Source organism: Cyclopterus lumpus, chromosome 5 (assembly GCF_009769545.1).
Source record: "Cyclopterus lumpus isolate fCycLum1 chromosome 5, fCycLum1.pri, whole genome shotgun sequence".
NCBI classification, from domain to species: domain Eukaryota; kingdom Metazoa; phylum Chordata; class Actinopteri; order Perciformes; family Cyclopteridae; genus Cyclopterus; species Cyclopterus lumpus.
Window position 1 is genome coordinate 3150154 of NC_046970.1, and position 26136 is coordinate 3176289.

The 26136-nt window shown below is 45.4% G+C and overlaps 3 protein-coding genes across 5 annotated transcripts; 1 reads left to right on the forward strand and 2 right to left on the reverse strand.

Moving 5' to 3' along the window:
* Nucleotides 1-214: 214 nt before the first annotated feature.
* On the reverse strand, nucleotides 215-1691 carry LOC117731457 (blue-sensitive opsin-like). Its single transcript, XM_034533838.1, has 5 exons — nucleotides 1269-1691; nucleotides 1023-1191; nucleotides 777-942; nucleotides 414-653; nucleotides 215-316 (listed from the first exon to the last, which is right to left on the reverse strand). The coding sequence occupies exons 1-5, from the start codon at nucleotides 1645-1647 to the stop codon at nucleotides 215-217; spliced, it is 1056 nt and encodes a 351-aa protein (XP_034389729.1). The 5' UTR covers nucleotides 1648-1691.
* A 4849-nt stretch (nucleotides 1692-6540) lies between these two features.
* hcfc1a (host cell factor C1a) lies at nucleotides 6541-19342 on the forward strand. Of its 2 annotated transcripts, none has more exons than XM_034531925.1 (28): nucleotides 6541-7041; nucleotides 8220-8419; nucleotides 8971-9119; nucleotides 9885-10045; nucleotides 10148-10356; nucleotides 10592-10676; nucleotides 10817-10923; nucleotides 11028-11207; nucleotides 11312-11554; nucleotides 11690-11838; nucleotides 11958-12140; nucleotides 12230-12451; nucleotides 12836-12937; nucleotides 13055-13271; nucleotides 13476-13612; nucleotides 13692-13839; nucleotides 13976-14196; nucleotides 14451-15357; nucleotides 15453-15664; nucleotides 15818-15946; nucleotides 16029-16236; nucleotides 16389-16670; nucleotides 16761-16867; nucleotides 16960-17094; nucleotides 17182-17367; nucleotides 17504-17801; nucleotides 17906-17969; nucleotides 18076-19342. In XM_034531925.1, exons 2-28 carry the CDS (start codon nucleotides 8224-8226, stop codon nucleotides 18113-18115), a joined length of 5277 nt encoding a protein of 1758 aa, XP_034387816.1. In that variant the 5' UTR covers nucleotides 6541-7041; nucleotides 8220-8223; the 3' UTR covers nucleotides 18116-19342. The 2 variants fall into 2 exon arrangements, with proteins under 2 accessions (XP_034387816.1, XP_034387815.1); XM_034531924.1 differs by having other exon boundaries at nucleotides 6808-7041; nucleotides 13055-13283.
* Nucleotides 19343-20207: 865 nt separating this feature from the next.
* si:dkey-13a21.4 (uncharacterized protein LOC494576 homolog) lies at nucleotides 20208-23275 on the reverse strand. Of its 2 annotated transcripts, none has more exons than XM_034531926.1 (5): nucleotides 23150-23275; nucleotides 22628-22754; nucleotides 21365-21583; nucleotides 20818-20943; nucleotides 20208-20696 (listed from the first exon to the last, which is right to left on the reverse strand). In XM_034531926.1, the coding sequence occupies exons 1-5, from the start codon at nucleotides 23203-23205 to the stop codon at nucleotides 20610-20612; spliced, it is 615 nt and encodes a 204-aa protein (XP_034387817.1). In that variant the 5' UTR covers nucleotides 23206-23275; the 3' UTR covers nucleotides 20208-20609. The 2 variants fall into 2 exon arrangements, with proteins under 2 accessions (XP_034387817.1, XP_034387818.1); XM_034531927.1 differs by having other exon boundaries at nucleotides 21357-21583.
* Between the last annotated feature and the right edge of the window lie 2861 nt (nucleotides 23276-26136).

The following is a 26136-nucleotide window of genomic DNA, read 5'->3' on the forward strand; positions in this document are numbered from 1 at the left end:
TGCAGTCCAAGCCACTGACACCCAAAAAACATACAGACACCATATTCAATGGTTGTTAATTTTTTTTTATTTCATTTTTACACTTTGCAGATTATTTATATTTCTTTATTTTTAATCGCATATACCTTTTTTGTTGTTGTTCATATAACACACATACATTTACTGTTATTTACAATCATTAGTGGCAGAGAAGTCGACGGTCTCGATGTTCAGTTTAAGCCGGCCCGACTTTGGAGACTTCAGTCACTGACGATGTCGACGACTCTTCATCATCGGCTCCGCCCATCCCCATCATCTTCATCATGCATGACCGGAACTGAAAGACATCAAAAGGGAAAATACATTTACAAAAAAGCCTTATAAAGCATACGTGTTGTGGTTTTTTATTCAATGTGACGGGACGTCCAACTGACCTGTTTGTTGAGGATGACATAAATGAACGGGTTGTAGACTGCCGAGGACTTGGAAAAGATGGACGGTAATGAAGCTAACCTCAAGTCAAAAACCTGCCCACGGTTGTTGACCACCCAAATAGCAAAGGAGGCATAAGGCAACCAGCACACCAGGAAGCCCGCCACCATGAGGACCACCATCCTGGTCACCTCCCGCTCCGCCTTCTGGGTGGAGGCGGACTCTGCCTGGGCCTTCGCTGCCTGTTGGGAGAGAGAAAGGTGAGCCGAGTCTCATGACTCATGGCTTCTTCGTGTTTAGTGGTCCAATGCGCAAAATAGCAGCAATGTGACACGATTATTGGCCCAAACAACATTCTTTCATACCATTTTCAGTGTGATGAGGAGCTGGGCGTAGCAAAAGACAATGACTGCGAGAGGAAGAGCAAAGTGGGCGATGAAGAGATACATCACGTAGGATTCATTGTTGTATTTGTTGTTGGCGGTGTACCAGTCTGGACCACAGGAGCACTGCAGGCCTTCTGGGATGTACCTGGAGAGATAAACAGAAAGGTGAGCATGGCAACTTTGCCTCCCTGGTATCAGTGTCCACGATGTAAGGGTGATACTGACCTGCTCCATCCAAACAGAGGGGGAGCTGAGGCAAGCAGTGACAACACCCAGGTGATTGCACAGCAGCCTAGAGCATGGTCGGGCTTGAAAATAAAGGTGCCGAGTGGCTTGCAGATGACCAGCCATCTTTCAAAAGCAATCACACAGAGAGACCACAGGCTTACCATACCTGGAATGACATGAAGTGGGATTAAAAACAGGTTTTACCTCGTCAAAAAAGAAAAAGTGTCTCAAAGTTTGTCTTACCGCCAAGTGTTGCAATGAAACCTTCTATCTTGCATGCTAGTGGTCCCATGATGAAATATTTGTTTGAAAAGGAGCAGAGGGCAGTGAAGGAGCCCACACCGGACACAAGAAGGTTTGACACGGCCAGGTTCACCAGGATGTAGTTGAGGTGGGACCGGAGCTTCTTGTTTTGCATGGTGCATGCAATCGTAAGAGTATTGATGAAAGTGCCCACAACAAATATAAAAAGCATGAATACAGCCATTACATAGAAGACGCCTGAGCTTGCTAGATGGTCCTGGGGGACCAGGAAGGGGCTGAGAGATGTGATGTTGTCCGTATCCAGGGGGATGGGGATAAAGAAATCCTCCGGTAGCTCCATGACACGGCTGTGCTTCATTTTGACCCGAATGTGAATGAGGAAAAAATCAAAATGTGCTTTTCATGTGATGGTCCGCAAAGCGTCTCCTGCTCTATGGCTATGGCAGTCCACAACAGATGACAAGAGCCCCTTTATAAGGCGGTCCGATGGAACTTTTAATTAATTGAATGATTAAATAATGAATTGATTGGGTAAATAGTAAACCCCCGAGGATTTTCAAGGAGATTAGAGTATCTACTATTAGTAGTAGAAAGCAATGCGAGCTTTACAGACAGTGGAAGAAAACCAGGCCAGGACACGATTTAGGATATTATCAATCACAACAGTGAACTGATGTCATTACTTGGATGCTATTTCAGGTCAAACGCACAGTACATTGAGAAACACACATTGATGCTAGACGTGTATTTACCCATGAGTAAACATTTTAGTTGAGTGGACCAAGCTGGTTCAATTGGATCCAATTTGCAAGGAAGGCCATTGTTTCAGCTAATCCAGTCCTCATTGCTATTAGGACGGCTAATGCCATTGAGCCTGTCCTTTGGTAGCCTGCTTATTGCTGGTATTAGGAGGGATGATCTCTACCGTCATTATCGTATCAGGATCAAGAAAGGATTACCGTTGAGCGTGGATCTCAACACAAAGCGCCGCTTTTCCATTTTTTACACATCAGAATCAAATATTGCAGCGAGAGCTTTCGTTTGAGGTGAACTTTAAGGAAGATTCTGTTATAACCTGCTTCCCGTTATGGAAGTGGAGCCTCTTATACTGTATGGGAGCGTAAGTCTGCACTTCCTGTCTGAAAGGCCGCGCGAGGGGTTCTGCAATTTCTATCGGATGCAAACTTGTGTTATTACATTACATTACATGTCATTTAGCTTTTATCCAAAGCGACTTACAATAAGTGCATTAAACCATGAGTCCAAACTCAGAACAACAAGAATCAAGCAAGTACAATTTCTTCAATATCGTTAAACTACAAAGTACTATCCGTAAGTGCCATTTAAGTGCTACTAAAGTGCTAAACTACAAAGTGCTATCAGTAAGAGATATTTAAGTGCTACTAGAGTGTTAAACTACAAAGTGCTATCAGTAAGAGATATTTAAGTGCTACTACGGCTCTACCTTCCCTATTCAAGCTATAGTCGAAAAGATGTGTTTTTAGTTTGCGACGGAAGATGTAGAGACTTTCTGCTGTCCTGATGTCAATGGGGAGCTCGTTCCACCAATGAGGAGCCAGCACAGCAAACAGTCGTGACTTCGTAGAGTGTTTAGCTCGAAGTGAAGGAGCTACAAGCCGATTGGCAGAAGCCGAGCGAAGTGAACGAGCTGGGGTGTGAGATTAGACCATGTCCTGGATGTAGACCGGACCCGATCTGTTCGCAGCACGGTACGCAAGTACCAATGTTTTGAAGCGGATGCGGGCGGCCACCGGTAACCAGTGAAGGTCACGGAGGAGCGGAGTAGTGTGGGTAAACTTCGGAAGGTTGAAGACCAGTCGAGCAGCTGCATTCTGGATGAGCTGTAGAGGTCGAATGGCATTAGCAGGTAGACCTGCCAGGAGGGAGTTACAATAGTCTGCACCGAGCGACATCTCACACGGTGAACAGCACATGTTGGTTTCTGCTGCTCCGCCTAAAGGTCGAGTTGTGCCAAATATCTAAATTAAAAAAACAATTCAAAGGAGATTTGGCCTAATTGACTCCTTTATTTTGAAAGATGGTTGAAATAAAGGACTGAGACAGGACGGAGACGTACTAAAGTAAATTTAAATGTAATACTGATAGCAGGGTTGTTGTATAAAGTATATGAACAGACTTTTAGAATAAAAGGTCCGTTGGAAAAACTCCCTGGGTTCTTTGAGCAATATCAAAAGTAAGTTGTTCATAGACAAACAAAATATTGGACCTAAAGAAACTCAAATAAATGTTGTTTATAGGCTACATTAATTGAAAAAACTGTCAACCATGAATTCAACAAGTATTTGCACATCATTGATTTAATCTTTCAGCAGGTTAAAAGGGTTTTGCATATGATGCCATCTTAAATAATGTATGGGCCTAAGCAATAAGGATATTTTACATTTAGAATAAAAACATAGCAATGGAAATGTTCAAAACAGCTTCATTCCTCTGGCTGTGAGATTCCTGAACTGATCCTCCAACCTCCATATATATATATATAGTGTTTGTGTTTTCTCGTGAAGCAAAATGGGAGTAACGATCTGCATTGCGTTTGCGCAACCCTGTTGTACAATAACAATAAAATAAACTTGTGACCTTGTAAAACTCTTATGATTTCGTGACTTCTGGATAATAACGATTGTTTGTACTTTAGAAGGTTGATGGAAGAAAAAAGGCTCACACACTGATCTGCTGGGATGCTTCTACGCGTGAGAACCCACGTACATCTCCGCGACAACCGCCATCATCCTCGGACCGACGTCACTTGTGAGGATTTGACACGATGATCTCTTTAGGCTTCTAACGTTTAGTTCTCGAGCCGCTTCCTAAGACTCTTACCGTTCTGTAAACCATTACCGGAAGGTGTTTGTCTGAGCTCCATTGACCTGTTTAACCCGCTAACGAGATTCACATACATGTTGGCGAACGCCGGCTCTGTGACATGTGAAAAGGAACGGTGGGCCTGTGAGAGAACCGGCATGCCCTCGATGATCCAAACCCGTGTAGCTTCAGCAGGTGGTGAACTGTAAAGACCGCTCACTTAGTTAAACGGTAGATGATGTTTTGGAAGTTCAGATATCTCCACTATTTCTTTCTGTAGACCGATTCCAATGTTGGTGGGTTTTCTTCGAGTTACAATCTTAATTGTGAGTCTCTTGTGACTCTGAATAAGTCCCTCTCCTGGTCAGGAAAGAGAGTTCCTGCATGAGGAGCCAAGGAAAGAAGAGATTTGGATTAAAAGGAGCACACATGACACATTTGCAAAGATTTGGAGCTCATTTATGGAGTTTTTGGAGGGGGAAGATTTTGTTGTAACCCTGTAGTCTATCGTTTGTCACATCAGGGAATGTGAGAGCATTCTATTTGTGGGGTCTAATATGTATCTATCCGTGCATAAGATAAGATAATCCTTTATTAGTCCCTCAGTGGGGAAATTACAGGATTACAGCAGCATTGCTCACAGTAATAAGTAAAAAACAAGTAACAATAACAGAAATAAGATAAAAGAGTAAAAAAACAAGAAGAATATTATATTATATATCCAGGTTGTTGTGCATGTACATATCTGTGACCCTCTACTGTTATCTTTTATTTTTTTTAATTTATTTATCTATTTTGTTTTTGCTGAGAAACAGTCAGTAATGCCGAACAACAAATCATCTCTATTTGAAATACCTTATATATGTACTCTTTGATGTGCCTTGTCTTGTCTTGTGTTTGTGTGTAAAGTGAAAAAAACATTAAAAAACATTTGTCAAAAAAAAAAAAAAAAGGACTACACATTCCATATACATGTTACAACGGTTTGTGTTGTTGAACAATTGATCTGTTAAATTGCTGCTATATTAATACACACGACACTAAGTATCACTACTTAAGCACATTATGTATTGTGTCCGCTGTTTACACTTTTTAACTCGATGCTGTGAAACACGCCTTGACCTTATCTTTTATTGCTCTGGTGTATTCATTTGTATTGTGTGTTTACATTTTAACTTCTATTCTTATGCTAGCTGTAAATTCCTTTTATTTAATTTATAATGTTTTCTGTATTTATTTCTGTCTTGCGCTGCTCCAACACAATGGGGATGGAGAAGGGCTTATTTAATCTTAGTATTGGGTTTTAAACAAGTCTTCATACAATTGAACAGATTGCCTGTGTGACCGGCCCATCCAGGTTGTTGTCACTCATTAGCATGGCATGCCATTCAATTAGGCTCTAAACTCAGCCGCTGCATTAGTGCTGACCTTAAAGCTTAAATGAGAAAAAATCATGAACTGCTTACTGTACAATAACAAAAGGGCATTTATAAAACTACAATCTTGTAGCTACACATTAAAAAACTACTTCTGCAAACAATTGATATATAAATGTACACATCTGTCTGGGCTGTGTGAGATGGGATAGAATGTGGCTGTACTCTGTAAGTCAATTGTTGTGGTGTTTGTTCCTGTGACCTTTTCATCTTTCAGTCGACACATCGTTAATTGCTCGCTTTGGTATTGCACTATTACTGCTCCATGAACTCAACTAAAACAGACCAATTGAAATGCCAGGCACACCCAAACAGGTGAGTTTGATTGCCAGGCAATTAGACCTATCAGGGTGTCTGCAGTCTGTGCTTGATTGACATCTCCCTGTATCTTGTTGCAATTGGGAACAATAAACAATTATCTTTTTTTACTTTGCACTGGTGATCAGCCTCTCGTCAACCTGAGCAGAAACTTAATCAGAATAAGTAGTAACTCTTGATTTTATTCGAGTACACTGACAGCACACTAAATCATGAATAAAATATTTAACTGATGAGAAGCACAACTCCCTGGCCCTGTTGTATTCATAACTTAATCAAGTCTGCTATCTGATCTAATGTGTTGCAAAAAAAAGGATCAGTGTGCATTTGAATGAAACTGTAAGCGCATGCAGTCATTTAAATATGCATTAGATGGCTTCTTTTTTAAATTTCTATTTAGCATTGAAGCAATAATGAATACTATGTATTTGATTTTACATCAACAATTAATATCTTGTAAAATAAGACTATTTCAGTGTACTGACAAAACATAAACCGAACTGGAGATTGGAGATGAAATGTGAACATGAACTGTTTTGAAGAGAGATGTGGACAGTAATGCAGTACTTGTATCAGAGGAGGGCGCACTAACGATGGGTGTGGGCGTGGTAACTGCAGAGTAGCCTGCATGTGAGCGCTAATCTGTAAATAAGTGTGTTTACACTATTAGTGTGCATGTACAGGCATATCTAAGTAGGTATACAGCGGAATAAAATCAGCATCACCTTCAATATTAAAATAAAAGTGGTTTCAGCGCGGATGTCGCCATCTTTACTAAGGGACAATAAGCCGAGTGCTATAACACAAGTTGTTGTAAATTTCTGAAACCCGTCATATGTTTAGTTTCCATCGATTTCAATCGTTTCCAAAAGCACCTCGCGACGCAGAGCATCCTTCGCCTATTTAAAATGGCAAGTGACAAAAAACGTTATGCGTTTCTGTCGGAAATGGTTAGTGAGCAGGGTCTCCGTCGCCATGTTTACTTTGGGTGACGCCAACTCTCTTCCATTTTCCTCCGCCTCTGGTTGTCAAGAAGATGGCAGCTTCCAGGCAGGCATGAGAGGAAATACTTCTTCAAAAATCGAATGAATTTGGATTATTGCCTCAAGATAAGACCACATACGCGTGTTTTTGCAATTTCTGCATCGAAATAAGTAAGTGAAATTCGGAAATATTTGCGCCTTTTTCGGTTTGTTATGTTTTGTTGTGGCAGACCGCCCGGCCATTTTTCTTGTGGGAGCTGTAGAACTAGGCCGATTGTCGAAAAGATGGCTGCTTCCAGAGACGGCATGAAACATAATAACACTCTGTTTATGCAGTTTCACTCCGTTTAGCTGCGTTTTAAGACCGTTGTTGCAACTACACTTGTATCAGGTAAAATGTGCATTTCATAATATAACGCAATTACATTGCATTTAATTGTAATATTCGGCGACGCTCTGACAGATGCCAGCCTTATAGCTAACGCTTTTAGCTTGTGCAAATTAAGGGCAGCGACTAGCCGCTAGTGCTAACGGACTAAAGCTAACGTTAGAATCCATTCGATTACCACGATTGGGCTCAATTTGTTTGAATAGTTCAACAAGATATCCAGTGGCCGTTGTGGCGCGTGCCCCTTAAGCTGTTAAACCAAGCTTCTAGTATGTATTTAGTGTTACTAATTACGTTAAACTGACTGTAGATAATGCTAGGCTCGTTAGCTACAATATGGCGACTCCCAGAGAGGCATGAAAATAGCCGACTCTTGTTCACAGCTCTAACTGTGGATTACGTTTGTGGCGCGACTACGTGAGGTTCTGCTTTGTTGGCGTACTACCATTTCATTGTGTTTGTTTTTATATTTAGTGCGTTTCTTCGCTTGTGTGGCCGGCTAGCTTTCATCTATTTTTCTTTTTCGTTCGCTTCCGCCATTTTTCAGACGGGCAGTCGCGTTAGCGGCGGTTTGTTTGGTTACAAGATGGCGGCTTCCATGGGTGGAATTCAATGGTTAGAAACAACTAAGACACAACTCTATGAAAGATTCGATGTATTTATCAGCACGGCTGCATCGTCAAACAAACAGTATGAGCTATAAACCAGCAATTGAACTCAAGCTCGGTCTCCACGTTTTTATATGCGTTTTGGATTGATTGTGTTCAATAACCAACAGCTAGCTGCTAACACAAGCGAGCATTAGCTGGCACACAACGACCGCACAAACAGTGTTTAAAGTTAGCCGACGTTACGCGGCACAGTCGGTTCCTGCGGATGAGTTTCCGGAGTGGTTAACTCGGGAACACCACAGTTACTTCAGCAGTCAAGTGTAATGTTGTGTAATTATTCTCTTTGACAGAATCATGTCTGTCACTGGCTCCGCGGTGTCTGGGACCACAGCGTCGGTTCTGCAGCCGCGGTGGAAACGGGTCCTCGGATGGTCCGGTCCCGTTCCCCGGCCCAGGCATGGGCACCGAGCTGTTGCTATAAAGGAGCTTATGGTTGTCTTTGGCGGTGGAAACGAAGGGATTGTGGATGAATTGCATGTATACAACACTGGTAAGACACACACACACACACACTGCATGTCAAACTTTACCGAGTATTCGTTGCAGCAAAGCACCGCGTTGAACTCCGCAGATGTGAAATAACATGCAACTCTTTTTCTCACGTTGAGTCTTCGCCCTAAACGGATCTACGTTGTGTCTAAAGACCGATTCGTGATGTGCAGAACTGTGTGGCGTACAGGCCTCAGCAGGCCAAGCAAGTCCGTGACGGATTAAATGTGGCCCCCTCTACCGGAGACGGGGTGCACGTGCACGTTAAAAAAGGCGGGCTAAAATAAAATGGATGATGCTGGTTGGTTTAAGTATATCCTTGTGCCCCAATTTCCTGCACATAAACCAATAAGGACAGACAAATTCAGCACATTTTCTTCATGTATCCCTATCATTAAATGCCGATTTGGGTTTATGTTTAACGCTCATAGGAGGGTTGTTTCAGGGTTCTTCCAGCAGTTCACAGCCATGTTTAGGTCATAACATTAAGCCATGTTTAGGTCATGAGCCTCAGCTGTTAACCCCCATCGTCATTGTGTTTTTCATTTCTAGCAACGAACCAGTGGTTTATCCCAGCGGTCCGTGGTGATATCCCCCCTGGTTGTGCTGCATATGGTTTTGTCTGTGACGGCACCAGATTGCTGGTGTTCGGTGGAATGGTGGAGTACGGAAAGTACAGCAATGATCTCTATGAGCTACAGGTAATGAAAAAACATGAACCCACATTTGTATCTTACATTGAGACGATGCAATTGTTTTGATGTGTTCACAATTGTATAGTTATATTTGAAATGGCTGTCGTTGAAACTTATTCAAGCATGAAATGGAGATGAATATGTTTTACAATACAAACAAACCGTTTACACATATATATATATATATATATTTTTTTATAGATTAAAGCAAAGTGCACATTTTCATTCGGGAGAGATTGTTGATGTAGAAAAAGAGTTTTACTGGCAAAGATATAGTTTTAATGTTATGGTGTAGCTTTTTACATAAGCAGAGGAACAAGTCAAATAAAACAAATTAAATCCAGCATTATTACTTGTAAATTACACTGTTGTGCATGTTAATGTAAATGTACTCATAAAAAATAATGAATGATTCAGAGGATTCGCTAAGTTTCAGCAATTGACTGAATGTGATGCTAATCGGCCCAAGTTATTCTGCACCACTTCAAAAGCTTCAGTCTGCACAATGAAGGATATTTTAAATTGTAAATATGTTCTGTTTCTGGTTCTCACATAAAATAGATATTTTCCAATCAGGTTTTGTCAACCAGAGTCCAGATGATTTTCAGTCACTGGAAAATGAAATGGATCAATATTAAGTGGAAAATAAAATAACAAAGATAAAAGCCATATCAGATTGCCAGAATAGGCAATGAGGTCAACTTGAGTTTGTTACCGTTTCTGCCGACACCGGATGATAACATTTCGTCTTGACCATGTTTTTTGTTACAGGCCAGCAGATGGGAATGGAAAAAGTTGAAAGCAAAAAACCCGAAGAACGGTCCCCCTCCTTGCCCTCGTCTTGGCCACAGCTTCTCGCTGGTTGGCAACAAGTGCTACCTGTTTGGTGGACTAGCCAATGACAGCGAAGACCCAAAAAACAACATTCCCAGGTACATACGTTTTTACCGGCATGGCCTTTTGCTGCACGAGATGCTCGAGCTCCAACTCTAACGAGCTAGATTGTGACTTCTGTCTTCATCGGTCCTTTTCAGATACCTGAATGATCTGTACACACTTGAGCTTCGCGCGGGCTCCAGCGTGGTTGGCTGGGATATCCCAATCACATACGGCGTTCTGCCTCCTCCTCGTGAGAGCCACACTGCTGTTGTATACACGGAAAAGACGAGCAGGAAATCTCGCCTCATAATCTACGGAGGAATGAGTGGTTGTCGCCTTGGAGATCTGTGGACACTTGATATTGGTATGTTTGTACAAGTGGGCATAGAAAAATTATACCACTCGGAGAGAAAGTGCTGCTATTTATACCCAATTCGACCATCATCACACTGAGAGTACCACACTTTTCAGAGAGGTCTAAAAGTTTGTCAGTCATGTGTGAGAACATGCCTTACTCGAGGTATTTTAATGTATCTGGTTGCACGTCAAAATACAAAGGGGCTTTTGTGTAACATTCTGCTGCTGGTCCGTGTCTCCAGATACCCTGACATGGAACAAACCATCAGTAAGCGGCACGGCACCGCTCCCCAGAAGTCTTCACTCTGCCACCACCATCACAAACAAGTGAGACGACTGCGCCACCGAAGCAATAACACATGGAATGTTGTATTTAATCACGTCCGAACTCCCAGAAGATCGGGCCGTGTTTGATGGCAGCAATTCACTTTCACCTCACTGATTCCTTTTTTCTTCTCATTTTGCAGAATGTATGTTTTTGGAGGATGGGTTCCTTTGGTAATGGACGACGTCAAAGTGGCCACACACGAGAAGGAGTGGAAGTGCACAAACACTCTCGCCTGCCTAAATCTAGGTGAGTCTAACTCTGTATTTATGACACTTAGTTTCACTTGGAAGAAGTTTTGAGTAAAACGACCTTCACTGGAGTTAACGTTTGTACTTCGTGTATGTCTGTAGACGGCATGTGTTGGGAGACGGTGTTGATGGACACGCTTGAAGACAACATCCCGAGGGCCCGTGCTGGCCACTGTGCTGTGGCCATCAATTCTAGACTCTATGTATGGAGCGGCCGCGACGGTTATCGTAAAGCGTGGAACAACCAAGTCTGTTGTAAAGACCTCTGGTACCTGGAAACAGGTACGTGTCGCGTTAACACGGCTTTGTCATTTAAAGGGACTTCTGTGGATCAGCTTGTCAAATAGTGTCATTGTTGTTAAATGTATTGTCCTCCACCTCCCCAGAGCGGCCACACGCCCCTGCCAGGGTCCAGTTAGTCCGTGCCAACACAAACTCTCTTGAGGTGAGCTGGGGTGCCGTCTCAACTGCCGACACCTACTTACTGCAGCTGCAGAAATATGACATCCCTGCAACTCCAGCTGCAGCCTCGCCAGTCATGAGTGCCAGCCCCGTGCAGCCTTTGAACACCCCAAAGAGCCCTGCACCGGCTGCTGTAGCCCTCTCTGCTCAGAGCCTAACCCAGACAGGTATTGGAACGCCCGTGACCAATGATTCCTCTTTTCCAACGCTTCCAAATCCATCGTCATAACCAAACCCAGAAAACTCAGAGACTGCAAAAACACTGCACATAAAGTCTGACCATCGGTTCCCTTGTGTTCCAGCTGTCTTGAAGGTTGCAGCTCAACAGTCTGCCACGGGCACGTCTATTGTCACAGTCCGCCCCAGCCAGCCTGGGAAATCCCCCGTCACTTTGACATCCCTTCCACCAGGTGTTCGTATGGTAGTGCCTGCCCAGACCGTCCAAGGAACGGTACGACCGGCAATTTTGCACTGCATTTTTATCATATTAAAGATTATTTCTACAGTAAATATCATTATCAGGCGAGTGCATGTGGCTAATAATGTGTTTTGTTGTTGTTGTTTTTTCAGCCAATTGGGGGTAGCCCTCAGATGAGTGGCATGGCAGCTTTGGCTGCAGCCGCTGCAGCAACACAGAAGATCCCGCCCTCTTCTGCAGGCACTCTCCTCAATGTTCCTGCAGGTGCCACCATTCTCAAAACAGTAGCCGTTTCCCCGGGCACAACCACAATGAAGATGGCTTCTCCACTCATGGTACAGATCTCACTAAACATTCTCATTTCTAATATTCTGTGCGTTCTGCCTGTCCTGGGTCAATTCTGAAAATCACGTTGTGCTTGTAGGTCAGTAACCCGGCCACCCGGATGCTGAAGACTGCTGCAGCCCAGGTGGGCACGGCGACTCAGTCCTCCCCCACCACCACCAGACCAATCATCACTGTGCACAAGTCTGGTGCAGTCACAGTGGCCCAGCAGGCCCAGGTGGTAACCACTGTGGTGGGAGGAGTCACCAAGACCATCACCCTGGTCAAGAGTCCACTCACCATGGGGAGCGGTGGCACTCTGGTAGGACGATGTGGAAATTCTGTAGCACAATTTAAACCACCACGCACCCGTTGGTGATTTCACATGCATGCTGTAAATTGTGGGTTCTGTAAATTGCATTTTTCACATGTTTTTGGTTATTTATGTCTTGTCCCATGATTGTGACAACATGCACTGAGCTTTATCTAACGGGGGAGGGAGTAAATGTTGGACGACAGTGACTGTTGGTGGATTCTACTAAGAAAAAAAGCATGCATGCATGCTGTGAGTGATTTGCATGACTCGTGGTCAGTTAGTGCTGGAGTGATTTGTAGAGCCGCCAGTGGTCCAGCTTCCCACTGAACTCCCAGTGCTGTCCAATGTTTTCTGGCGACTCGTGAACTCGAGTCTCTCTTGTGTTGGCAGATCTCCAACCTCGGCAAGATGATGTCTGTGGTACAAACCAAGCCGCAGACATCAACCATCACAGGCCAGGCTTCCAATAACCCTCTCGCACAGCTCATACAGGTCAGCTATATGTGCGACTGCTGAAAAAAACAAAACAGGAGGTAGCTTAAAACTCCTGAGACAGGCAACAGATGCCTTTCTCCAAATGGTTTGCATAACTTGTGCCCGTCTCCCCAGTCAAAGGGTGCCCTCCCGGCCGGCACCATCCTGAAGCTGGTGACCTCCGCAGATGGCAAGCCCACAACCATCATCACCACCTCCCAGGCTGGAGGCGCAGGAAATAAGCCCACGATCCTCAACATCAGCGGCGTGTCTCCGGCTACCACTAAGCAGGGCACCACCATTATCAAGACCATCCCCATGTCGGCCATCATGGGCCAGGCTGGAGCTGCAGGTCTAAACTCACGCAAGTTCACGTTCCTAATTACATAACACAACGGCCTGCAAGTTTATGACTGAGATCAGTACAACAACAGAAGGGATGTTGAAGCAAAGGGTTCACAAGCTTTTTGCTGGTTGGATTTTCATCCATCCAGATCTTGAGTTGGCATAATCGGATGTAAATTAACTTGAGGCATACGTGCGTTGGTCCTTGCAGGTGTGACCACCAGTGCAGGCATGAAAACGCCGATCACAATCCTCACCACCAAAATGATGACCACTGGAACTCCTGGTAAAATCATCACCGCCATGCCCAAACTTGCCACTGCAGCCGGCCAACAGGGACTGACACAGGTAATCTGGCAGCAGTCTTTCTAGCCATCGTCATTTATGTTGCACGTGAGCAGACTGACCCTGAATTGTGTGTTTCTAGGTGGTTCTGAAGGGTGCTCACGGGCAACCGGGAACGATTCTGCGCACCGTGCCTATGAGCACAGTCGGTGGCGTTCGACTTGTCACACCAGTGACGGTATCTGCCGTTAAGCCCACTGTCACCACTCTGGTTGTCAAGGGGACTACTGGTAAGAATGACTGCGTATTTGTGATTTTTGTTTTTAATGCTTTTTATTATTAGATTACATTAATATGATCTTTGTACAATATACTTTGACCCGTTTTTGGTTTACATCTTTTTAATGCCACGTGTCTTCCTTCCAGGTATTGCCACTCTTGGGACGGTCACTGGCACAGTCTCCTCGAGCCTCGCCGGAGGCACGGTGGACAGTTCCAACGCCTCTCTGGTCACCCCCATCACCACACTGGGAACCATCGCCACCCTGTCCAGCCAGGTCATCAGCCCAGCTGCCATAACTGTCTCAGCTGCTCAGACCAACCTGACTTCTGCCTCCACATTGCCCTCCTCCACCATGACGGTGCAAGTAAGACCCTGCAGATTGTTGTCCATCGGGTTGTGTTTAGCAGTGTGATCGTCATGGCAACAGCATGTGCTGTACGGTTGTAATCACTAAGTTAAAAGTTGGGTTGTGCTAATGCCCATTTCTGTTACTACATGGCAATGCTACTGCTTTTAAAAAAACAATTGGATGAGAGTTCGAGAGAGACTATAAAAGGGCTTCCTTTTGAGCTGTAAGACTTACAGATAACTTAAATTGATTTACTGTCTTCTGCCTAGAACCAGCCCACCCAGGTGACTCTGATCACAACTCCCAGTGGTGTAGAAGCTCAACCAGTGCAGGATCTACCCGTGTCCATCCTGGCTTCACCAACCTCAGAGCAGCCCAGCTCTACTGATGCTGGAGCAGCTGGAGAAGGCTCTGGGACCGTCACCCTGGTCTGCTCCAACCCGCCCTGCGAGACCCACGAGACGGGAACCACCAACACAGCCACCACCTCCTCAGCTGCAATGGGAGCAGGACAGGTCTGTTCTAACCCGCCCTGCGAGACCCACGAGACGGGAACCACCAACACAGCCACCACCTCCTCAGCTGCAATGGGAGCAGGACCGGTCTGTTCTAACCCGCCCTGCGAGACCCACGAGACGGGGACCACCAACACAGCCACCACCTCCTCAGCTGCAATGGGAGCAGGACCGGTCTGTTCTAACCCGCCCTGCGAGACCCACGAGACGGGGACCACTAACACGGCCACAACTGCATCATCAAACATGTCTGCGCCGCGTGTATGCTCCAACCCGCCGTGCGAGACCCACGAAACCGGGACAACTAACACGGCTACCACAGCGTCGTCTAACATGGGAGGAGTCCAGCCGCCGTGCTCCAACCCACCCTGTGAGACCCACGTGACGGGCACCACCAACACAGCCACCCAGTCGTCCTCTACCATGAACGCAGGCCAGACGAGCACCGTGCAGAGGGTGTGCTCCAACCCGCCCTGCGAAACGCACGAGACGGGGACCACCAACACCCCGTCCACGGCCACCTCCAGCATTGGCGGCGACCAGACCAGCACTGCGGCAGGCCAAGTCCAGAGGGTGTGCTCCAACCCGCCCTGTGAAACACACGAAACTGGGACCACCAACACAGCCACCACTGCCACCTGCAGCATGGAGACAGGCGAAGGCACGAGTACACCCAAGTGCATTTAAATTGAATTGATTCTGAAATAAATGTATTGGTTTCAAGTCTAACTTAAATTATGTGTTTGTGTTCGTCAGAAGCCCAGCAGACAGAGGAGGGAGCGGAAGGTACCAGCAGCCCAGAGGTGGCCACCACCACCACCGCTGCTGCAGCAGCAGCAGCGACAGCAGCAGCAGCAACAGCAGCAGCAGCGACAGCAGCAGCAACAGTTGGCATGGTTACCACGGCTCAGGGCAGGGCCATCACTACTGTCACTCAGTCCACACCAGCCCCTGGACCCTCTGTACCTGTAAGAAATGCACTAATACACCAGCAAAATTAATAATAAGCGATCTAACAACCGCTGCTAAATTGTGGTAATCTCGGCCAATGTCTTCCTGAAACATAATTTCCCGTTGCGACCAATCTGTATGTTTTTTTTAAATCTTTTGTTTCTCTCCAGTCGATCTCGTCAATCACAGAGGGCGTGAGTACCGCTGCCGGCTCCACGGAGGAACCCATGCAAACTGATGAAACGACGTCAGCAGAAGCTGCAGAGGGGGCAGCCACCGCGATGGAAACACAAGCAGAGGTGAATAACAGTGATGTCACACAAAGCCGGTCCAACCGAAGAGTTATAGAGTGCATGTATGACCTGTAATGTGTTCTCCCAGGGAGGAGCAGCCACAGCTACGGCCATGAATCTACCCTCGGAGCTGATGTCTGAGGGTCAGGGTGCCACTCTCATGGTGACCGGGCTGTCGGACGAGGAGCTAGCTGTGACTGCAGCAGCGGAGGCCGCCGCTCAGGCAGCAGCCACGGAAGAAGCCCAAGCCCTCGCTATCCAGGCCGTCCTGCAGGCAGCCCAGCAAGCAGTCATGAGTGAGTTCAGCCATCGTATAGTCGGACCTCTCTGCAAACTTGTTTTTTAAATGTAGTGTCCTGGCTGTCTAGTAAAGTGGGGAAAGGGCATGGGAGGATTCATGTAGTCATACTCTCGATGTCTCAATTCTTACATCTTCTCTGTTTCATAGATGAGGGCAATGCCACCGGAGAGAGCCAGCAGCCCACCAGCATCCCCATCATGTTGACCCAGCAGGAACTCGCAGCGCTGGTCCATCAGCAGCAACAGCTGCAGCTGCAGGAGGCTCAGGCTGCCGCACAGCAGGCCGCCGTGGACTCGAGCGTGCCCACTGAGGGCCTCGCCCCCGCTGACAGCCTCAACGACCCCTCTGTCGAGAGCAACGGGCACAATGAGATGGCCGCGGCCGTCACCAGTGCCGTGGCGTCACTGCTGCCACGTGCCACAGCTGAGAGTAAGAGCGATTGCTTCTTTTACTTTACTTTTAGATGTTTACTTTAGATGTCTTTTAAACCAAGATTGCCTATTCCTTATCCTTCCACAGCACTTGCTCCATCGAGCACATTTGCACCCTCTGTATCGGTGGCCAGTCCAGCGAAGCTGCAGGCAGCCGCCGCTCTAGCAGAGGTCGCCAATGGGATCGAGGGAGAGGTGCGGTATTGGACAACATCCGGCTGGTCCAGCTTTGTCAAACAGGAGAAATGTAACCGTTTACCTCTTTTGTTTGTTTTGTTTTCTTCCAGAAACAAGCTCCTCAGCCAACTCCAGTGAAGCCTGTTGCAAAAAAAGAGAACCAGTGGTTTGATGTTGGAATTGTTAAAGTGACCAACATGGTGGTCACCCACTTCTATATGCCAGGAGACAATTCTCAAGGAGATGTAAGTTTCTCAGGAGGCTCCTCTCACGCTTCGATGACTTGACGTCGGAGTGCTCGGTGCATCTCTGACCTGTGTTGTGTTTGGCAGGATGACTCTGGCGTCATGCCAGACTACGGCCAGATGAAGAAAATGGAGCTGCAGCCCGGCACGGCTTACAAGTTCCGTGTGGCTGGAATCAACGCTTGCGGTCGCGGCGCTTTCTCCGAGATTTCTGCTTTCAAGACTTGCCTACCAGGCTTCCCAGGGGCACCTTGTGCCATCAAAATCAGCAAGGTAAACACCGCTTTCCTCGTGTGTGTGTGTGTGTGTGTGTGTGTGTGTGTACACAAAAAAATGTCGACGGCACCAGCTGTTCCACTGAGCCGTGCTCCCGGGCACCGAGTAGTAATCGTCCACTGTCCCGATGCAGAGCCCAGATGGCGCCCACTTGACCTGGGAGCCGCCCTCGGTGACGTCGGGGAAGATCATCGAGTACTCTGTGTACCTGGCGATCCAGAGCAACCAGACCGCCGAGGCCAAGGCCTCCACCCCGGCACAGCTGGCCTTCATGCGCGTGTACTGTGGACCCAACCCCTCTTGCTTGGTGCAGTCGTCCAGCCTCTCCAACGCCCACATCGACTACACCACCAAGCCGGCCATCATCTTCCGCATTGCCGCCCGCAATGAGAAGGGCTACGGTCCCGCCACCCAAGTGCGATGGCTGCAAGGTGCGCTGTCACAAACTTAATTATCAGATGTCTTTATTCTTGTCTGTGAGCAATTAATTGTCGTTGGATGCGTTTCAACTGTTTTTATGCTCTTTTTTTTTTAGAATCCGGCAAAGATGCCGCCTCTGCAAAACCGGCCGCCAAAAGACCCGGCACCTCCCCTGATACGTGAGTAGTGTCTCCATCCGGTGCACCATTGATACGGCGCTGATGAATACATTAAAATGAACACATGCAATACTTATTCTTGTTATGTGTGTGTGTGCTCTTGCAGTAAGGCTACTGGTCCAAAGAAAGCGAGGACGGACCAGTGAGGTTGCCCAGAGCCCCCCCACCCCACCACCCCCACCCCTCCCCCTGTCTTTTGTCCTTTTTTCCACTCGCTGTCCTTTTTATCAGGAAGACTGACCTTCACCCCGCCTCCACCTCCTCATCCTCATCCTAATCTCATCCTCCACCCTTCAAGTCTCAGACCAAGACGGCAAAGGAGGCAGAACAAGCGTATGAAGCCGAGATGAAAGTCAATCTGAGAGATGTTTCTGTAGATAAAAACCCTCCTTCCTCCTCGTTCTGTTGGTTGTACTATTTCTAGAGCAACGCAAACTTAGAAGCACATTATCTTTTTTCAGTCACATCCCCCTCCCATCGTTTAACATCTATTTTTGGCTTGTTTCAGTAGTTAAAGCAGAGTAGAGAACTGGGAGCCAGCCTGAGCTCATTGTTACCTTTTTGTCTTGTTTTGTGAATCCTGGGGGGATGTAGAGAGAGACTACACGAAATGATGTACAGTGTTGGAAAAAAAAAAAGAAAAAGAAAGCTGTGGAGGCATTAGTTTAGATAAGAGGAAAAAATCGGTATGGATACAAATAAAGCACTTGTCCTCAACGACAGAGGACATCATTCTTTTTCCCTTTTTTTTTTTTTTTTTTTTCAAAAACAAATTTGCTTCATCGAGAACCAAGTCTGTATTCATCGTGCTGGACTTGGGTCTCCTGTAAATGTCATCACTGCGCTTTTTACCCCCAAGAGGAGGACTGGTGGCAGACACTTCAAAGTGGACACACACAAAAAAAACAACAAAAAAAGAGAATGACGAAGAGATTTGTAGAGAATGAATGACAGACATTGCTAGGACTGAGACTTGCAGCACACACACACACACACACACACACACACACAATCGTCAAAATCTTCCCAAAAAATTAGCAAGCAATGACGCAGAAGATCTTTTGTGTAGTTTATTTTTGTATTTTTTAAGCTTTTTTTTTTTTTCTTCTTCTTCCTTTTTTCCTCCTGTGTGTCTGTATGTTGTGCATTTTAAACAAACAAAAAAAAAAAACATCACTTTTTAACAGTTGTTCATCCCCATAAGTTTGTGTTCGTGGGAAGATCGGTGGCTGTGTTGCGGTCGCCACTCTATTTTTAAAAAGAAAAGAAATCTTCATTCAAGTTGGTTGTGTGTTCTTGTTCACAGACGGTGGTGAAAGAGAAAGACTTTTTGCATTTGTTCCATCGTAGAACCCTCGGAGGTTTATAGGACTGAAGGGAACTTTGGACCCAGGGAGAGTTTTTACTTTGTTTACTTCTCAATGCTTGTGTTGCTTTGTTTGCCAAACATGGAGTTTTTCACGGGGTGTGATGAAAACAACATCCGATCTCTTTTTCGTACCTCTCGCTGCCCGACACCCCCCTCGCCCCCTCGCCCACCCAAATATCCCGATCAGTTGTCCTACGCTTTTTTTCATGCTCACCTCTTTAATTTTTTCTTTTTTTTTTTAGAAATGGCAAATTATATTAGTCGACATATTCTCCCCCCCCCCCCCCCCCCCATCCTATTTGATGTATGTGAATCCATTTAATAAATTTTAATTTGTTTTCCTTCCACGGCTCTGTATTTCAGACTACAGATGGTGTGCAGCTTACTATGATGTGTTAAACCGTGCATCTTGGAATGGGGATGTCTCGGGGAGAAAAGGCTTACATAGCTGGAGTGTACTCACTTGTAAATTAGTTCGTTCATAGAGCAAGAATAAAACAAACAAAAACACGACAACATCTTGGCCTTTTATATAAATTACCTGTAACAAAACTGTTTTTACATGTTGGTCATCTCTTGATTGCCTTTTGTGTCTTTACTTATAAAAGAAACAAATATATATATATACATATAAATATATATATATATATATAGTCTCCCTGATGGTTCTAATTTGCTTCTGTCGAGCTGATTCACTGCTATTTTCATTACAATGTGAGAAGTTGTACAGGGAGGTGGTTTCTGGACGTGAGTGTATATCTGCTTTGTAAGGGCGGTTTCAGTTGTCACGGTAACGGCCGGGGAGATCCGAGCCCGAGGTTTTTCCGCACGCCATGTTTTCTTCTGGCTGGCGCCTTTTTTTTGGGGGGGGGGTGGGGGGGGAGTGTTTTTTTTGTTTGTTTGTTTTTTTTCCATGTTTTGTGGGTTCCTCCCGATTTCAAACTCTTCATATGCATTCATCATTTTTGTGTGTGTGTGTGTCAGTGTGTCTGTTGAACAAAAACTAGACATGCATGCAAAACACAGTGTAATTTAGTAGTGATGCCTTAAGTTAGACCATAAGCTGAAGGTTCTCGAAAACAAGAAAAAAAAAAAAACTTTACTGAGTTTGTTCCTCTCTCTCTCTCTCTCTACGTGGTATACAATTGTGTCCTTTCCTTCCACAGTACCTTTGCCGGGTCACTATTTTTGCACCCTCGTTAGATAGGTCATCATCAGCAGTGCCGAGGTCTCTCTGAACTTTCCCTCCCCGACTGGGACGAGTGCTGCTCTCAGCACTCGCAGGTGTTGCGAGTTTCTCTCGGCTGTTTGCAGGTTATCTGGAAATGTCCTGTATTTTCCAATGTGTGTTTTTTGTACTGTAGGGAGTAATGTATCTTTTATCATCAAAAAATAAACATGTTAAACATAAAAAAAAAATACAAAAAATAAAGAGGTGCTGCATCTTTTTCTTTCGGGTTTGAAAAGTGCCGGGCTCACCTGTTGCACGGCGCTGCGAGCGGCTGCCAGGAACGGCCTCTCCACGTCCACGCCGTCTCTCGCGCTCCCTTCGAAGTACTCGGCGCCCACCTCCACGCACCACTGCAGGGCCCTGCTGGCCGACACCTGCGTCACAGAGCATCACACTGATGACCAGGGTGTTGGAATAATAATTTCATTATCATAAAGCTGTAAACAACAGCTGCCCTGCACACTTTGAATTGCATTCTAAAAAGGCAGATATTACAGCTCACAGGTGGTGGAAGCTGCTTTGTACTTACGTTTGTAAAGGAACCGTCGATAGATGTATTTATGTTTAAAAGGATGATTACCGGGCCTTATTTTCATTATTGATCAATCTGCCAACTATTTTCTCAATGTCATGAAAAGGCCGGCTTGATTTTTATAAATCCCTGCCACGAAAGAGTCTGATTTCATTATTTCTTTTTAAATACTGATGCTTTTATCACCTTTCAGAAGACACCCGTTAACCCCCCTCTCGTTTCCTTTCCCCCCTCTTGCACAACTCTTTGACACACCGGCTGACCTCGCGGGTGCTGAGGTCAGTCTTGTTGCCCAGCACAATGAAGGGGAAGTGTTGAGGGTCCTGAGGCTCGCCCTGGACCAGGAACTCCATCCTCCACTGCTCCAGAGCGGAGAAACTGGCCGCGGATGTGACGTCGAACACCAGCATGCAGCAGTGGGCTGCCCTGTACAGAGGAGTGCCCAGAGACTGGAACCTCTCCGTCCCTGCCGTGTCCCAGATCTGAGGGGAGATGAACGCACATGTTATAGCATCAGCAGCACTGCGCGTCACCGTGGAGGACAGGTGGAGGACAGGTGGAGAGGTGGACATGTGGACAGGTGGAGAGGTAGACATGTGAACAGGTGGAGAGGTGGACATGTGGACAGGTGGAGAGGTGGACAGGTAGACATGTGGACAGGTGGACATGTAAACAGGTGGAGAGGTAGACATGTGAACAGGTGGAGAGGTGGACATGTGGACAGGTGGACAGGTGGAGAGGTGGACAGGTGGAGAGGTAGACATGTGGACAGGTGGACATGTAAACAGGTGGAGAGGTAGACATGTGAACAGGTGGACATGTGGAGAGGTGGACATGTGGACAGGTAAACATGTGGAGAGGTGGACATGTGAACAGGTGGACATGTGGAGAGGTGGACATGTGAACAGGTGGACAGGTGGACATGTGGAGAGGTGGACATGTGGACATGTGGAGAGGTGGACATGTGAACAGGTGGACATGTGGAGAGGTGGACATGTGGAGAGGTGGACATGTGAACAGGTGGAGAGGTGGACATGTGAACAGGTGGACATGTGGAGAGGTGGACATGTGAACAGGTGGAGAGGTGGACATGTGAACAGGTGGACATGTGAACAGGTGGACAGGTGGACATGTGGAGAGCTGGACAGGTGGACATGTGGAGAGCTGGACATGTGAACAGGTGGACAGGTGGACATGTGAACAGGTGGACAGGTGGACAGGTGGACATGTGAACAGGTGGACAGGTGGACAGGTGGACAGGTGGACATGTGAACAGGTGGACAGGTGGACATGTGAACAGGTGGACAGGTGGACAGGTGGACATGTGAACAGGTGGACAGGTGGACATGTGGAGAGCTGGACAGGTGGACATGTGGAGAGCTGGACATGTGAACAGGTGGACAGGTGGACATGTGAACAGGTGGACAGGTGGACAGGTGGACATGTGAACAGGTGGACAGGTGGACAGGTGGACAGGTGGACAGGTGGAGAGGTGGACATGTGAACAGGTGGACAGGTGGCGCTACCTGAAGGGTGACCGCGTCCCCGTCTACGTTGATCGTTTTGGAGAGGAAGTCCGTCCCCACCGTGGCCCGGTACATTTTGGTGAAGCGGTGATTCACGTACCTGTTCATGAAGGAGGATTTCCCCACCCTGTGTCAACACACACACACGCTCATTGGTTAAAGGTGTAACGCACTCAGAGACATTTAGGCTATATATATATACATATATATATATATATATATATATATATATATATATATATATTTAGGTTTCACCTTTTTATCTCATTGCATTGGAATTTTTCTTCAACTTTTCCTCTCAGAATGTACTAATTAAAAAAAGTTGTAATGACTCTAATACATTCATAAAATACAATACTTTCTCTTAGAATATATAATATATATTTTTAATTATATGTTTAACAATTACAGACATCATTGCTCAAACCCACAGATTATGGAGTAAATGAAAGTGAAACTGCTGAAGTGCAGCGAGATAAAAAGTGTACAACGTGATATTAATAAAAGGCTCGTCGACGTTACCCGGAGCTTCCGATCAGGATTATTTTCAGTGTCAGCGGACTTTTCCTGTCGTTCATGTTCAGGTCGGTTCAGGTTCTGTTTGCACCTGAGCTTCAGCCGCTGGCGCCTTCAAGAGCTCCTCGGAAAGCTGCCACCTCTGTAGTTTGAGGATTTCAAAAGCCCTCGAGGAATCAAATTATGGTTTGGGGAAATAAATAAAAACCCACACCGGTGGCCTACAGTTCAAACACGTCTGAGTCTAAACATATTTGCATCACAATTGAATTGAATGTCCACGATATGTCGTCGTTTGTAGAATGTAGGAATTTATGAACCTGTATTATTTTGTACTCGTACTTAATGCACTTTTAATTGAAAATGTTCATGTAGCCAACGAAGCACTTTAGTGTCCAACTACCCAAACTCCACAAGTGTCACTTTGCTTCATTGTTCGCTGTCATGTCCGGGGGAAATTACACTATTTCCTACAGACCACGAAGGCACCATAAAACAGCTGCTTTGTCTGGTTGGCACTTAGCTGACCTCTGACCGGTGTGAGTCGCACCACAAAGGTACAGATGATTTCAGAATAAAAGTCTAAAGAGGCTGGAAACAAAATATAATACTCAGATAATTATAAAACACACAGATAGATGTTACCTGCGCTTATCTTTTTTTTAATGTTTTGTTTTGTTTTGCCATGTATATCGTTCTGCGGAAATTGAAGCACAACAAATATCTTAATTTAATACTTTTTTTTAAATTTTAGGAGATGCAGTCGTATAAAAGATTCAAGTGTGAATTTATTAAATAAATCTACTTGATTCTGAAGAAAAAATCATCTGCTCTGATTTTTTAACGACACAGTAAATCAGTAATTTTTTAATTAAAATAAATTACTGTAATCTCCTGCAGATGATATTTGATAATGTGTTGATGTGCCACTAGGGGGAAGTATAGGCCTCACCTTTCAGACAGGATTTCCTTTCTGCTGGAGCCGTGCAGGTGGTTGTATCTACAGTACAATATTTGAGGTTATTCGTTGTTTTTCATCTTTATTTTTCAACTGAATGTGAAGCTTCTTTATTTAACGCTCGGGAAAATCCTCAATATTGGAAGTAAACAGACAGAAAAGTCATCAGAGAAGAAGAAGTTCAAATACTCATATTTACTCACATTTTTCCTTTTCCTCTCAAAAGGTTTCAATGAATCTGCATTCATAAAATACAATACTTTCTTTCAAATCTTTCAGTATGACAAATATCACAATACAACTTTTGAATATATTGGAACATTTTATTATGTTTAACAACTTTATATACCACAAAAGATCCTATAGCAATAACACACCCGTGCACCCAAACAATGTTCAAACACACAGATCTGTGTTTTATATTTTTGTTGAGATGCAAAATGTTATGATATCTCACCATGAATGAAAAAGAAGGATATGTAATGTTTATAAGGGGACACACGTGTCGTCTAGATTATTTCCATTTCATGTATTTAATTGTAAATGTTTATATAAGATGTAATTTAATGTGCTGCCTTCACCAGGCCTCTCTAATAAAAGAGGTTTTGGATCTCAGTGGGACTTCCTGTAAAATAAATAAATGAAAAACATGTTGTCTTGGTTTTTAAACGTTTCACTCGGTGTAAACATCATGAAGCTGAAACCAAGAGCTGAAACTAACTACTGTATTATATGATACAGTCAGACAAAGAGTGTAACAACCTAAAAGCTACTTAATGGTAAAGAAAAGGGAAACAAACGGGATGTTAGGGGGTTGGAATAATGCCATAAAGTATAGTTAGATTACTATTGACACATCGACATGAATAAATACATTATAGAAAAACACTCCGGTTGAACTAGAAAAATGAATGACCAAAATACCAAAGTAAAAAAGAGAGGAATGTTCTACACACGTTGAGGTAACGCTCACATGCTTTTTACACAAAATCATGAATATAAAAAAGCTCTATGACACCTCAGTGAATGACAGTGGAGGGCCAAGCTCAACCACCCAACTTTATTAGTCATTGCAGGAGACACAACACACTCACACACGCAACACACTGCCTGATGCACCAAACATCACGGGAAAGAAGACCACGTGGATATCAGTTATGTGTTGACTAATGTGAGTAACTGATGAGGTACACAGGGGCAAAACAAAAATGAGGGAGAGAACAGTGTGTGTGTGCGTGTGCGTGCGTGTGTGTGCGTGTGTGTGTGTGTGTGTGTGTGTGTGTGTGTGTGTGCTCTCCTGCGGGGCAGAGATAAGACCACCGCCTACACAAAAGCCTGTTTCTTGGGAATTAGAACACTGTCCCTGAAGTCCACCGGTGACACACAGCAGCACCATCCGTCACCCGGCTACGACCTCCAACCTCCAAACTGTCCGTCAAGATGCTCCGGGGTCAGCTCAAACTGCTCCTGTCGAGATACCGTCTCCAGAGTGGGCATGTCGTGTGTGTGTGTGTGTGTGTGTGTGTGCGTGTGTGTGGGTATGCAGGTTTATGACTTACACGACCACAAACCTGCTGCAATGTCCCCCTCTGTGTGTGTGTGTGTGTGTGTGTGTGTTATAGAGCGCCGCTGCCCTATAATTCCTGGCCTCCTCCTTTCATCTTGATAACCTCTTATCAGAGCCGAGCAGCCCGTCCCTCTGAGAGGCAGCAGCCACATCCCTGCCCAGCTGTCCGCGCTGCCTCACAGACCTCGTCTCACTCTTTCCGTCGCGCGATGCCACTCTCGTTCACACGGGCTGGCGTGCTCTTTCAAAAGCGCACGTGAAAAACATTCACAAAAGCGAGTGAAAAGTAGATAACACACACACAAAAATTAGCCTCGGCAACCATCTTTCCATATGTTCTCAGTATTCTGTTCAGCTTGGAGCCTACCCAGCATGCACTGGGAGAGAGGAAGGGCACGGTTCACACATAGAGGCACCTTTGAGTTTTCATTCACCTGTATGCTTCAAACCCAGGGCCTTCTGTCTGGG